Below are 15899 nucleotides of genomic sequence, written 5' to 3'. Positions count from 1 at the left end.
TGAGTGTATTAGAAAAATGGTTCATATTGAACAAATGTCCAGAGTACTATATAGGCCAAAAAGTATCAAACTCTCTTTCTATTTCAAGAAGGGTCATGAACTACTACTTTTGTGATTTAATTGTGGATAACTTATGGTTAATGAAACTGCCTTTGAAGAGTCCTAACATTGGCAACTAGGACTGTAACCAATCCTTGTTGAAGTAAGACCTGTCAGCCCATTTGCAGAGTATTTTGACCATGATGAACACATAGTTTTTTAGTTCTGTAAGTAACAGTTTGAGCAACAGCACCAGCTCATACAGAATCTCACAGATCTGGCATACCTACACTTGCTTCTGTCAGTCCCAGCTTTCCAGTCATTCAGTGAAACTCAAGATGACTTGGAGGTGCTTCAAAATATTTAGCATTTCTTTTCCAGGCAAGTGACAATATGTATTCTGAGTTACAGTGAGTCATTTTATTATTTGCAAACCCACAGTTCTATTATATTGTGGTGACCCACACCACTATTGACCTGCTTTTAAGTAAACATTCTGCAACAAAATGCATGTATGGGGTGCTTGTTTAGAGTTCCCTTAATGTTGTTACACATCATGGATGGGAGACCTAGAATGCCTGAGTTGAAAGTGCAAATTTACTTGTTGCTGTTGGCTACCATATTCAAAATCTTTAATTTGTGACATAGTGATTAGACTAGCTCTGGACAGTGAAGTGCATGCTCAAATGTTACAGCAGTCAAATCCTTCTTTAGCTGAAGTTTCACATATTTCTAGGGTTTCTGAAATTTCTCGAGTGTCTCAGGTTAACATTTCCAAAGACTGTGAGATATCAGCACTGTCATATCAACTGGCGTATACACCAGGACAACAATGTGTCTGGTGATGAAACTGTAAAATGTCACACAGTTCAGGTTACAGTGGAGCAGCTCACACTCAAATGGGCAGGAATCGAGCCCAGCAACATAACAGGTTTCCCATTTGGCCCCGGCAAAATTTTTGCAGGCAACACAGTTGTCCTACATGTTTCTCTATAATAAATGAAAAGCACCAGTTTGCTTTTGTTCTACAATGTGGTAAAAAAATTACAAGCCATTCCCATACTGGAGGAAACATGAAAGCAATTGGAAAGACAAAGAATCCACTTCCTTACATGGAATGGTATTCTGCATTGCTTGGACTGAGTTTTGGATAAAAAACTCAAAGGTTGTATACTGTAATGTAATGGATGAAGAAGATAGTGTGTAATATTGTAGAACAAAAGCAAACTGGTGCTTTTCATTTATTATAATGTTGTTCTGCCAAGAACTGACAGAAGATTCTGTTAATATGTTTCTCTATACGTGCTATACCTAGTTGCCCACTTTATAATGATGTCTTTGAACACTCTTTTTGCCAGGGTCACATAGCAGATGTTTGTCAGAACCAATCACAGTATCAGGATTGGAGAAAGCTGATACAAATTTATTCCTTTTTGGTATAGGGGCCTCAATCTTGTTTATTAATCAACCTACATATCTCTAATTGGGATCTCCACCCTTAAGATCAGTGACGGCTAAACTGTGAACTTAGGCTCAACATGAAATTCTCATATTACACCAGGTAGTTCTGAAATTAATGTATAAGCAACTAACTCAAACCATTCCTTCCTTTCTATTAGCAGAATCTTCAGTGGAAAATATTTTTGGACTTGATACTTACTGTAACATTACACACTATCTTCTTCATCAATTACATGACAGTATACAACCTTTGAGTTTTTTATCTAAAACTCAGTCCAGGCAATGCAGAATACCATTCTATGTAAGGAAGTGGATTCTTTGTCTTTCCAATTGCTTTCATGTTTCCTCCAGCATGAGAATGGCTTGTAATTTTTTTTTTGGTTGCAATAAAAGAATTGGCAGTACCAGAATTTTTCAAAACCATCGCCATACGCCTAGCCTTGCAGGATGGTGTTAAAGTGTAACTGGATTGCTGAGAGGAATTCAAAATGCTGTGCCCAATTCCTTATAGCAAATGGGCATCACTTTTAGTCATTATTCATAAACCAGATGGTGTGTTGTGCTGACTTCAGAAATGCGGTAAATGCTCAGTGGATTGTGGACTCATACGAACATGTGCTTCCTGATGAATTATTATCAAAATTGGCAGGGAGGTCAGTATTTCTCTAACACTGAACTTCCGGGAGGCTATTTTTTCAACCCCCTTCGGGTGAGGCTTCATACAAACTATCAGCGACATTGCCAAAGTGGACAGGTTTCTGAATGACGTTGTGGCGATGGAAAGAATTCAGGAGGAGTATATATCAAATCTCCAGCAAGCATTTTTAGGCATTTTTGAAAGCCAGTGTAAAATGTAGCTTCTCAAAATACTCCTTCTCTCAGCATTCTGTTATGTACATAAGGTATTATCTTAGCCTTAACCTATTTTAGAGGATGTGATACCTATTTCTCATATTCCAATACCAAATAATGTAGGGAATCTGCAGGTTTCTATGGATAAGGTTACATATTATGCCAGATCAGTGATTCAGTTCCACAAAAAAGAACTCTGTTTGCAGGGGTCCATGGACATGTCACCAAACTGCTCATTGCCTGACATTGTGTTAGCCTAATAAATTTATCTTGACTCTTGGGCACAGACACATCATCGTATGTCATTGAGGCTGTTTTACTGTGTAAGTACCAGAATGGTTTGGGATGCCTTATCACATTCACCTTGCCAGAGCACCAGAAGTTCCACATTTTCCAGTATGACAACAAAGTTCACCAGACCATAGATTATAAGACATAGTTGTTGAATTTGGCCATGAGTCAAAGTTGCCTGAATGGACATATCAGAGATTGCAATGCTGGCCAGTATTCTTGTCAAATTACTAATATCCCATTCATTAAAGTACATCATTGTAGCACATGGATGCAGATGCATTGTTACTGTTTACTACAGGTTCTGATACGCAATTTGATAGAAACGAAATGTTTGCTTTCACTTTAGTTGTCATTTTGAACAGTCAGTGAAGAGTTTCCCATCACTTCTGGATATGTCACAGCAGCCATTCATAAGAATCCACTCTTGAGACTGGTTTCCCAGTCCATACAAGTGGCTGGCCAGAGGACCTTATTTCGCCAGCTCCCATGAAAGTATTTTTTCCCCCCTGTTGTGCAGTGCTCTTCATCTTTTCAAAGGTGTCCTATTATTGTATTCAACTGACTATTAGTGTCAAATGGTGATCCTGGAGATTCTGCACTCCCATAAATTGTGACTTCTGCATCAGTCACAGTAGGGCATTTCCTGAACGAAGAATCTGGTTCTGCTATGTGGGTATTGAACTTTGGTTGATCAGGGTATTTGTGTATAGCTCAACAGCATGAAGTTTGTAGTAGTAGTAGTAGTTTTATTCATCCGTAGATCTCTTTTTACAAGGATATAGGACATGTCAAAGTATTTACAAGCTTAGATCAATTTACAATAAGCTAATTCGTATACACATATATTTACAGACTTCTAGTTAGAGACAATCATTAGATTTTACTCCTGGTATACAATAATTTATTTACAAATAACTCATTAAATAATGTAATGCCACACTATTCACTCATATTTCCCTATCAGTCACTGCACACACTATACACACATTGTTTCATAACACTTCACTCACTACACACACACACACACACACACACACACACACACACACACACAGGTGATCCTTGGGCCATTTTCTGTACTGCAAGTTCCCATTTGCTATCCTGAAAAACTGAGTCAGCATCCCTTCATAATGAGTGAGATGTTGAGCTCAGAAAGAGGAAGAGGTGTTAGTATTGTGCTATGCATAGCTTGAGGGGAGAGTGTCTCTAGAAAGGAAAAAAGAAGAAAAATAATAAAGTGAAGGTGTTATGTGGAATATTGGATGTTTTATAATCATCATTATTATTATTATTTGTTTGTATAACATTTTTTTATCAAATCCCTACTCTGCTTTATCTAAGTAATCCTTCAATGTATAAAATGTATTGCATAACAGGTACTTTTTAGCTGCCTTCTTAAATAAGTGTATTTTTGAAATTTCTTTAATCTCTTTTGGTAATTTATTGTACAGTTTTATTCCTTGGTAGAAAATGCTGTTTTGAGTTTTATGTTTATTTTTTCTTGGTAAATGTAAGTTGAGTCTATCTCTTGTTGCATGGTCATGGACAGAGCTGTTTGTGCAGTAATTGCCAATGTTGCTTTTGATGTGTACAACTGACTGGTAAATGTGTTCACATGGAGCAGTTAAAATTCCCAGTGTTTTGAACAGATCTTTACAATGAGCTCGACTACTATTTCTGGTTATTATTCTTATGGCTTGTCAGGCACAGCAACCAGCACTGCTCCAAACCTACAAATCATGGCCTGCAGTTTACCAGCCATGGGATCAGGTGTATGCTGAATTTGTGGATCTGTTCTGTGGAGCCAGTCAGTTGATTTAATGATTGCTATTTCCCATACCTCATCAAAATGAAACAGACTAGAACGTTGAATACCACTAAGAACCTGATCACTTTTTTTCTGTTGAAGTAAACCCACAACCTGTTGTAACCAATAATGGACCACAGTCTGAATCTGTTGGTTTTCAACAGTTTTGCATCCAGAATGGAATCGAGCATATTACTGCACCTGTGTTTCACCTTGCCTCTAATGGTGTGGCCAAACAGTTTGTGTGAACATTTAAAATGCTGATGGAAGAACTATTGATGTCCACACAAATTGATTGTGCAGTGCTTTCTTTTTCTCCATTAACCAGGCGATGCTGTTTCGTGATCAAAGCCCGCTTGCATGGACACTCTCATTGATTATTGTTAGATCTGTTGCAGTCTCCATTGGTCTAAGAAGAAGAAGGAGCCATAGCTCTGACGGTACACATCACTGTCTGGTATCCACATTAGAACATGTGCTATTCTGTCAGCTGGTTCTGGAGGCCACAGCTTGAGGCACTATTCGCCGATACCAGAACCAGTTCGATTTGTGCCACCTGGGGCAGCCTCCACCTCCAGATCTGCCAAACTGGCAGTGGCAACCCACTTTGTTCACACCAAGAACCAATAACAGCAGGTGTGCGGTCTTATTCTGGGACGACATCCCAGATCGTGGACACCTGGTAATCCTGGTCCTCTAGCCATAGTCTCTCACATCTATGGATTTCGATCTGGAAAATATGGAGGTGGCCTTGGTGCTGCTCCAGGTCTGATGGCGTACCCACAGTCTTCCCCAAAACCAGCAGCAAGCAGTGAGAGTGAACTACAGTTGCCTCTTGCCTCTTTGGCAATGGACCCAGGAACAGCTCCTCTGTCACCAATAGCATCGAAAGCTGCACCCCAGCCACCACAGCAGGATGCAACCAATTTGTTTTCCCCTGCACCAACCAGAATGTTCTTGACCCTTCAGGAGAGGAGGGATTTTGTAATCCCATGGGGCACATCAATGGATTAATCCCCATAATTAGGCATACATCCAGCAAAATAGTGAGCTAGGCATGAAAAGATACATCCATTACTGCAGGTCACATGGTAAACTACGTGTCTCAGATTTAAGGGCTGTTGCGAACTGCTGTGGACTTACTTCTCGCAACCATCTGATGTTTACAGCATGCTCTCCATTGTATCTATTAATGGTAACCTTGCTGTCTGTGGTTTTTTCCTGAGATGTGGTTTGGACTTTGTTGTTACCTACTGTCAACATTTGATTAGCACACTTGACTTGCCTATGTGCCTAATACAGTATTGTCTTTGCTCACAGTTTTACTGACGGCTTGGTTTCCTGGAAGTGTACTGACAGCATCGAGGATATGAAATGTATTAAAGTGCTTTCCAATCGAACCCACAAAGAGGATTCTCCTTTACTTACATTGGAGTTATTTAACAAGAGGCACCCACTTCCAAAAGTTTTTAATTTTTTTTAAAATTTCCAATAGAGTTAGAAACTATTACTTTCTATGATTTATTTTTAAATAATTTGTGATTAATAAAATCTGTATTGTTGAGGAACCAGATTTACTACAGTTTTTATTATAGTATACATGTCCCTATTGTTAATTATGAAGTTTTCATGAAAAAATTTGTTGCCTCATTGTGCTATCTCCGACCTTCAGTGGGGATTATATTTGTGATGATTTTAACATCAATTTCTGAAAGAAATATGAAAGAAATATGATGTTAAGAGTGATTTAGATATGTTATTAGCCACTTACAGTTCAGTGTCAGTTGTAGATTATTCTACTGTATTAGCTCAAGCTAGTACTCAACTGATAGATGACATTCACACGACAAGTGGAAGTTAAGCAAACACATGCATACACTGTGGTATATGGTATTTCAGATCATGATGAACAGTTGATCACATTACATTGATGAACAGTTAGTAACATTATATTACTTAGCTATATGTATAGTCCAGAATCATACACTGAAATCAATGAGAGTGATTAATGACTAAACAATGAGAGGTTTTACGAGGAATCCTTGGACCACTACAGGTGGTGAAATATCTCCAGAGCAAAAAATGCAAATCTAAAAATTGCCATAACAAGAAAGCATCCCAAAATACTTTCAGATTGTAAACATTACTGTAACATTGTAAGAAATGCTAGAAATCCTGGAACATGCACATAATATCAACATTTTGCAGACCAGACTATAAAATCAAATCAGTATGGAATATTGTTAAAAGAGAGACAGAGAAAGAAGTCTTAGAAGAAGATGGTGTTTCTGTCAAAGAAAACAGGACTGCTATAAAAGACAGTACATGTGTTGTAGATATTAGTAACAATTTCCTTTAATAAGAGCTGAGAAAATCGGTCCAGGAAGTTCAGAAGTGAAATTGAAATGGTACACAAATCAGTCAATACAGAGAAGTGCAAGAAAATTTGTTCCACATTCCCATCTGTAAAGTTTGTTAGATTCTCCATGTGACATATGGAAGATCAGCATTACCCAAAAAAGTTAAACTTTGTTTAGACTTGAGATCTCCAACCTATAATATGTTACAATTTCAATTACACGTGTAACACATTAGTTCATGAAAACAAAGATTCTGGAACTTACCAAACGAAAGCATTGTTACGTTGATAGAGACAATAACAAACACAAACACACACACACAAATTTCAAGCTTTTGCAACCCACAGTTGCTTCATTAGGAAAGAGGGAAGGAGAGGGAAAGACAAAAGGATGTGGGTTTTAAGGGAGAGGGTAAGGAGTCATTCCAATCCCGGGAGTGGAAAGACTTACCTTTGGGGGAAAAAGGGACAGGTATACACTCGCACACACACACATCCGCACATATACAGACATATGTAAAGGCAAAGAGTTTGGGCAGAGATTTCAGTCAAGGAGGAAGTACAGAGGAAAAGAGGATATTGAATGACAGGTGAGGTATGAGCGGCAGCAACTTGAAATTAGCGGAGGTTGAGGCTTGGTGGGTAACGGGAAGACAGGATATATTGAAGGGCAAGTTCCCATCTCCGGAGTTCTAATAGGTTGGTGTCAGTGGGAAGTATCCAGATAACCCAGACAGTGTAACATGTGCCAAGATGTGCTGGCCGTTCACCAAGGCATTTTTAGCCACTGGGTGATCCTCATCACCAACAAACCCTGTCTACCTGTGTCCGTTCATGTGAATGGACAGTTTGTTGCTGGTCATTCCCACATAGAAAGCTTCACAGTGTAGGCAGGTCAGGTGATAAATCACGTTGGTGCTTTCACATGTAGCTCTGCCTTTGATCGTGTACACCTTCCGGGTTACAGGACTGGAGTAGGTGGCGGTGGGAGGGTGCATGGGACCCCACTGACAACAACCTATCAGAACTCAGGTGATGGGAACTTGCCCTTCAATATATCCTCTCTTCCCGTTACCCACCAAGCCTCAACCTCCGCTAATTTCAAGTTTCTGCTGCTCATACCTCACCTGTCATTCAATAGCATCTTTGCCTCTGTACTTCCGCCTCGACTGACATCTCTGCCCAAACTCTTTTCCTTTACATATGTCTGCTTGTGTCTGTATTTGTGTGGATGGATATGTGTGTGTGTGTGAGTGTATACCTGTCCCTTCCCCCCCCCCCCCCCCAAGGTAAGTCTTTCCGCTACCAGGATTGGAATGACTCCTTACCCCCTCCCTTAAAACCAACATCCTTTCGTCTTTCCCTCTCCTTCCCTCTTTCCTGATGAAGCAACTGTGAGTTGCAAAAGCTTGAAATTTGTATGTGTGCTTGTTATTGTCTCTATCAATGTACCAACGCTTTCGTTTGGTAAGTTACAGAATCCTTGTTTTTAGATATATTTTTCCCACGTGGAATTTTTCCCTCTGTTATATTCATAACATTAGTTCATGACATTTTTTCAGACAGATTAAAAGATGCCACTGTTAGGCCTCCCTATAAGAATGATGACTTCACTGATCTGAGTAACTGCAGGTCAATTGCACTTCTTACATGATTTTTCCCGTTTTTTTTTTTTTTTTTTTTTTTTTTTTTTTTTTTTTTTTTTGAGAGACTGTGATGTATTCGGTACTTGTAGCTGTTGTGATAGTGCCACGACATTTAACAGTGCCGCCACGACAGTACACACAAACGGCGATAGAGGCGCTCCACAAATCGGCGGAGCGCGGGAGCGCCACCTAGCTACAAACGGCGCCGGCCGCATGTCATGGCACGGCAGTCAAATACTAGAGACTGAGTTGTAATCATATGATCAGCTATTGTTTCTAAGAGAGAGTGTAAATATCCACGCAATTATTGTGATTAAAGGTTATAACACTTTTTGGCGACGAGGTCGGGATATTTTCACTGCGTTGTGGATTTGCGTGTTCGTGACGGGGCAGACATGGAACAGCTTATGCAAGCGATCATTGAACAACAAACACAGCTGACGGCAGTGATTGAGGCGTTGTCAACGTTGCATACTCATCATCTGTCTTCCTCTTCTCCGCCCCTATTCCCTCCTTACGACAAGGCCGCTGAAGACTGGGAGGATTATGAGAAGCGTTTGCGGTAACACTTCTTGGCTTTCGGCGTTGTCGACGCTCCTATGTGTAAGTCGTTATTTCTATCTTGGATTTCCCCTCGAGTCTATCAGCTGCTATCTCAGTTAGCCCCTCTGCGGGAACCAGCCTCCCTGTCCTTCCAAGAAATGTGTGACTTATTGTCTGCCTATTATCGAAAAAACACCCATGTCGTTGCCGCCCGCGTGGCGTTCTACCGGTGTCGTAAACAGCCCCATCAATCTTACCGGGCTTGGGCGGCGGAACTACACGGTCTGAGTAGGAAATGTCAGTTTGTCACGGACACTCATCACGAGTCTTATGCTGATTCAATGGTTAGGGATGCTATTCTACGGCTTGCTCCTGATAAAGAAGTTCGGCAATGTGCCCTACAACTGCCAAACCCGTCGTTGTTGGAAGTTCTAAGCATCGCTCAATTCTTTGAAGTGTCTCACGATGCTGGCGCGCAAATAGACGCGTGGTGTGATGTAGGCGCGGTACAGTCAACTCTCGACAAGGACAATTTGCCTGTTGCACAGGAGAACGAAGATGTGGCGGCGGTTCACTCGCGTAAACAACATCGCGTTGGGCTGCAACGCTCGCAGCGAAACCAGCAACCACAGAAGCCGGTTCGTTCCGCGCTTCCTTCTTGCCCCCGTTGTTTCGTACAGCACGACAGGGCAGCGTGTCCAAAACGTTGGGCCACGTGTAATTCATGTAGGAAAAAAGGCCACATTGCTTCTGTGTGTCAGTCCCATAAAGTTCCTGTCGACGAGGACGAGGCATCGGACATGGATGTTCACTGTGTGCTTTCTCAAACAAATAAGTTGTTTGTTACTGTTCGTGTTCTGAATAAAGACATCCGCATGCAAGTGGACACTGGCTCTGCAGTAACTCTCATTAATTCTCGCACGTATTTGGCGTTGGGCTCCCCTCCTCTGTCTCCAGTTACGCGAAATCTGAGGACTTATAATCAACAGAAAATTCCTATCATGGGCCAGTTTGATGCTTCCACTGCTTCGGCCCCTCACGTTTTATGTGGTGGATCATGCGGGCACTGAAAACCTGTTCGGTTATGATGCTTTCCAGTTGTTCGGGTTCTCCATTAATGATGATGTGCACCTCATATTGTGTTCTGAATTTTCGTCCGTGTTCTCTGCTGGTCTGGGTTGAGCCAAGGATTTTGCAGCCCACATTACTCTTAAACCTACGGCTTGCCCTAAGTTTTTCCGGGCACGCCCTATTCCGGTGGCGTTGCGTGCACCTGTCAAGGCTGAGCTAGACAGGTTAACAGCTTCAGGGATTCTCCTTCCAGTTCCCTACAGCGAATGGGCATCGCCGATCGTGGTGGTTTCTAAACCAAACGGGAGTCTGCGATTGTGTGGTGACTTTAAAGCCGCTGTCAACGCTCAGAGCCTCATTGACACTTATCCTCTTCCTCGTCCTGAGGAGTTGTTTACCAAGCTCACTGGGGGCCAGTTCTTTTCCAAACTTGACTTATCGGAGGCGTACCATCAGTTGCCGTTGGACGCTCCTTCCAAGGCATTCCTCGTTATCAACACTCCTTGTGGGTTGTATCAGTACCAGCGATTACCATTTGGCGTCGCTAGCGCACCGGCCATTTTTCAGCGGTTTTTGGAACAGCTCACGGCTTCCGTTCCCGGCTGCATAAACTATCTGGATGAGATTGTTGTCACCGGAGCCTCCACTGCAGAGCACCTTCGTAATTTACATTCACTGTTTCGGGTTTTGCATTCGGCTGGGTTGAGGTGCAATCTGGACAAGTCACAGTTCTTCCAACCCTCCATTGAGTATCTTGGTTTCCACTTGTCCCGTGAGGGTATACGCCCTCTCCGTCAGCACGTTGCGGCCATTAACGCTCTACCCCGGCCGTCTACGGTCAAAGAACTTCAGGCGTTTCTAGGCAAGATTGCTTATTATCACAAATTCATTCCATCCGCAGCGGCGGTAGCTTATCCTCTGCATCAGCTGTTACGCAAAGATGTCCCCTTCTGTTGGTCCGACGGGTGTGAGCAGGCTTTTGTCCGCCTGAAGGCTCATTTGCAGTCGGCGCCTTGTCTTGCCACATTCCGTCCGGGTCAGCACTTGGTTCTGGCGACTGACGTGTCACAGTATGCCCTAGGGGCTGTTCTCGCCCATCGGTATGAGGATGGGTCGGAACGACCCATCGCCTATGTTTCCAAGACCCTCAACGAGGCGCAACGGCGTTACTCTCAAATCGAAAAGGAGGCGCTCGCTATCATTTATGCTCTAAAAAAGTTCAGCGTTTTTTTGTATGGTTCTAAGTTTCACCTCATCACCGACCACAAACCGCTGGTCTCTCTGTTCAGCCCCTCGGCATCACTTCCGGATAAGGCAGCTCACCGCCTGCAACGTTGGGCCTTATACTTGTCTCGTTTTCATTATGAGATTCACTATCGCCCCACGGCCCAGCACGCCAACGCTGATGCATTGTCGCGATTGCCGATGGGCCCCGACCCTGTTTTCGATCGTGATGAACTCCTCTGTTTCCACATTGATGAGGAAGAACGTCGTGCGGTCGAGGGCTTTCCACTTACAGGTTCGCAGGTCGCGTCGGCTACTGCGCGGGACCCGGTCCTGCGTCGGGTGATCGGTTTTGTTCAACGAGGTTGGCCGGACAGGACCAAGGGCCGGGCATCGGATCCCCTTCGCAACTACCATGCCTTGCGCCTTCGTCTGTCTGTTCGTGATGGTGTTGTTCTTCTGGCCACGGATGGCGCATCTCCACGGGTCGTGGTGCCAGCCTCTCTTCGCAAAGATGTTCTTAAACTGTTGCACGGAGGCCATTGGGGTATTTCTCGGACTAAGTCCCTGGCCCGCAGGCACGTTTATTGGCCCGGTATTGATTCGGACATTGCCCATATGGTGGCTGCGTGTGGCCAGTGTGCTCTACAACTGGCGGCACCTCGTACAATGCCCTCTCCGTGGCCTGATCCAGCTCAGCCATGGGAACGCGTGCACGCCGACTTTGCTGGCCCCTTCCTCAGTACTTATTGGCTACTGTTGATTGACGCCTTCTCGAAGTTTCCGTTTGTTGTTAGATGTCCGTCGCCCACCACTGCGGCGACGACGCTGGCCTTGTCCAAAATCTTTGCGCTAGAATGTCTTCCATCCACGATTGTCACGGACAATGGCCCTCAGTTCTCTTCGCAGGCCTTCCATGATTTTTGTACTGGACAAGGGATTCATCATGTTACAGCCCCTCCCTTCCATCCGCAATTGAATGGGGAGATCGAGCGCCTTGTCCGCACTTTCAAATGCCAGATGAAAAAACTCCTTAGTGATTTTTCCACAGCTGACGCCCTGCTGCAATTTCTGAGTTCTTATCGCTTCACGCCTCTGGGTGATCGCAGCCCTGCTGAACTCTTGCATGGCCGCCAACCGTGCACTCTACTGCACCTGCTTCACCCTGTCAGGCCTTGTACTGTGTCCCCTAGTGCGGGAAAATACTCGGTGGGCGCCGACGTGTGGCCACGAGGGTATGGATCTCGCCCTAAATGGATTCCAGGGGTGGTCAAGGCTCTTCGCGGCCGCCGGCTTTGTGAAATCCGTACGGGCGATGGCACGGTTGTTCGCCATTACGACCAGATGCGCCCACGAGTGGTGGCCACGCCGGTGCCATCGCCCCATCCTTCGCCTCCACCAGCCCGAGACGCCAGTCCTGTCGCTGTTGCCAATCTACCGTCCGTGTTGATGCAGCCGCCGTCGCTGCCGCTTCAGAGTACTCCGGAACCGGCCCCAGTCGCGACGCCGCCTTCTCCGGGACCCATCTTGCTGGAGCAAACTCCCAGGTCAATGACACCTATGGATGCTGCTCCGGAGTTTTCACCCATCATCTCATCCAGGAGGCACGTTCCACGCACGAGCTTCCGTCCTGGACATTTTCGACCATACTCTCGTGTCTCTGCGCGGGATCTCCTCGGGGCCTCACAAGAGGCCATGGATGTCTCCGCGCTGTCCATGTCTCCAAGGAAGTGAGTGTTTATTTTTTTTCAAGGGGGGAAAAGTGTTGTGATAGTGCCACGACATTTAACAGTGCCGCCACGGCAGTACACACAAACGGCTATAGAGGCGCTCCGCAAATCGGCTGAGCGCGGGAGCGCCACCTAGCTACAAACGGCGCCGGCCGCATGTCACGGCACGGCAGTCGAATACGAGAGACTGAGTTGTAATCATGTGATCAGCTATTGTTTCTAAGAGAGAGTGTGAATATCCACGCAATTATTGTGATTAAAGGTTATAACAGTAGCCCACCTGATTAATAATGGGGTGCTTAGTCACTCACAGTTTGAATTTCAAAAGGGCTGTTCTAGTAAGGAAGCTATTTATATCACCCCTGTGCACATAACAAAGTTTTTAATTAATAAAATATCACCAGTTGAGATCTTAAGTGACATATCAAAGACATTTGATGGTATCAACCTTAATATTGTACCACAGAAAATAAGTTTTTTTGGGATATATGATTCAGCATAGACCTGGTTTAGTTCTTATTTAGAAACAGGATGCAGGAAGCTGCTCTTAGATGTACGAATTGTGCAAATGAGGATGCTGTATCAGCTTCATGAGTTGAAATCATTACAGGCATTCTGTAGGGTTTGAACATGAGCTCATTACTGATCTTGTTATTTGTTAATCATTTACCATTTTATCTTAGTTAGGAGGCAACATTAGTCCTTTTTATTGTCAAGTCAATCAAATAAACATCCAAAGGGAATGTAGTAAATGGTGGTTTTGCCAAAGTTATTAAGTGGTACTGCACAAATAGACTTGTTGTAAGAGTTTAAACAAAACAGCTCATCCAGTTTTGTACCGTCAAAAATACGCCACCTGCTATAAATATAGTTTACCATTATAAATATAGTTTACCAGCCTGGCCTAATAGCACACATAATTCTAAGAAAAATTGTTTTGCAGTAGTAATATCCTGCTTTAACTACTTCCTCTCCCACTAAAGATAATTACCTATCTTAAAATAGACTGTTTAGCTTATTAGCTGAGTACTTTATGTTGAACTGTCAAGCATTGGATTGTGCTTGAAAGATACGTGACTCTGTGTGTACCCATAATTACCTTTTGATGCACATAACTTAATAAATTTACCTGAAGTATATGACATTCTTCTAAGAATAAATATGAAATATTGATTTTGTGTATAGAATTCTCTGCCGTATGCATTTTCATATTTGAGCTGCCCCATTTAATAATACTTAATTGCACCCATATTAGATATATGCCTCACACAAAACTTGTTGCAGGGATCAGAAGAAACACTCAACAGACATCTGAAGCATTTGCTGAAACAGATAGAGGCCAGTGTAATTGCGATCAGTGCTATGAAGATTCTTCTCATGTATCATCATATTAAACAGGTTAGAAATTTTTTACTGTGTGTGTGTTTGTGATTTTATTGATTTATTTGAGATACATAATCCATAGATTCTCATGTATCATCATATTAAACAGGTTAGAAATTTTTTACTGTGTGTGTGTTTGTGATTTTATTGATTTATTTGAGATACATAATCCATAGATCCAGTACGGCATGATTACGCATGGATATGGAACGAATCAAAGCAGATACAATATAGATATCATACAATACAATACATACTGGTATATTACACATGGTAGATGAATGATTCAAAACTGGTACAATACAATAATATAATCAAGATAATAAGCAATACAATAAAAAATACATTAGTGATAAAAAACAATACGGATAACAATGACAAAGGAAATAATCTGAATTCTACTCAAATTACTTATCTCTGTTGAAGAATTCATCTAAAGAGTAGAAACATTTTTCCGGTAGAAATTCCTTTAGCTTCTTTTTTTTAATAGCATTTTATTTTCTTTAAGACACTTTATATTACTTGGGAGTGCATTAAATATTTTTGTACTTGTGTACTGTACCCCTTTTTGTAGCTGAGAGAGATTTTTCCGTTCACAGTGCATATCACCTTTCCATCTTGTGTTATAATAATGGTATGCCCCATTTGTTTCATATTCAGAGGAATTGAGAAGAGTGAAAGCCACGAGTGAGAGGAGATACTGTGATGTAGTGGTTAATATACCTAACTGTTTAAAGAGATTTCGACATGAGGTTCTTGGAGGGACACTAAATATAATTCAGACTACTTTTTTCTGGGGTACAAAAATTTTTTTTTTAAAGTGGTGAGTTGCCTCAAAAGATTATTCCATAGCACATAACTGAAGGAAAGTAGCCAAAATATAGAGACTTTGATACATTGATGTCTCCAATTTTTGAGACTATTTGGATGGCAAATGTTGCTGAGTTAAGCTTTTTTAGTGTTTGCTGTATGTGGAATTCCCAGTTGAGCCGGTTATCTATGTGAACAGCTAGGAACTTTGTGCACTGAACGCTCTGTAACAGTTGGCTCTCGTGTGCAATGTTAATCTCTTCTGGGCTTATGTAACTTGATTGGAACTCTTGTAATTTCTTTTATAGAGGTTTATTGCTAGAAAATTTGCCATGAACCAGTTCAGAGCATTTGCAAGCACTTGGTTGGTATTTAACCCTACGTCAGTGGAGGTTTTTCTGGCTGTCACTATACTTGCGTCATCTGCAAACGTTGTGATATTACTAGCACTATTTGAGGAGTGGGGTAGGTCATTAATGTATATAATAAATAGGAGGGGACCAAGGATTGCCCCTTGTGGAACTCCATGATGTACTGTTCTTCAGTCAGACTGTACCCCTCCTACTTGTAGATTGTTAACACCTAATACTATTTTTTGTTGTCTGTCTTCTAGATATGATCTGAGCCAGTTACCTATTTGTCCATGGATTCCATATTGGACTACTTTTCCTAAAAGTATT

General features: G+C 42.4%; 1 protein-coding gene across 1 annotated transcript in view; it reads left to right on the top strand.

Annotated features, from left to right (window-relative positions):
* Positions 1 to 15899, top strand: part of LOC126356130 (testis-expressed protein 47-like) — a 180053-nt gene that overhangs the window by 66933 nt on the left and 97221 nt on the right. The window contains exon 3 of the mRNA XM_050006837.1: positions 14311 to 14424. Within this exon, the coding sequence (XP_049862794.1) occupies positions 14311 to 14424 (114 nt within the window). The remainder of the gene's footprint in view (positions 1 to 14310; positions 14425 to 15899) is intronic.

This window comes from Schistocerca gregaria, chromosome 3 (assembly GCF_023897955.1).
Source record: "Schistocerca gregaria isolate iqSchGreg1 chromosome 3, iqSchGreg1.2, whole genome shotgun sequence".
Taxonomy (NCBI): Eukaryota; Metazoa; Arthropoda; class Insecta; order Orthoptera; family Acrididae; genus Schistocerca; species Schistocerca gregaria.
This window is presented reverse-complemented; position numbering and strand designations above follow the sequence as displayed.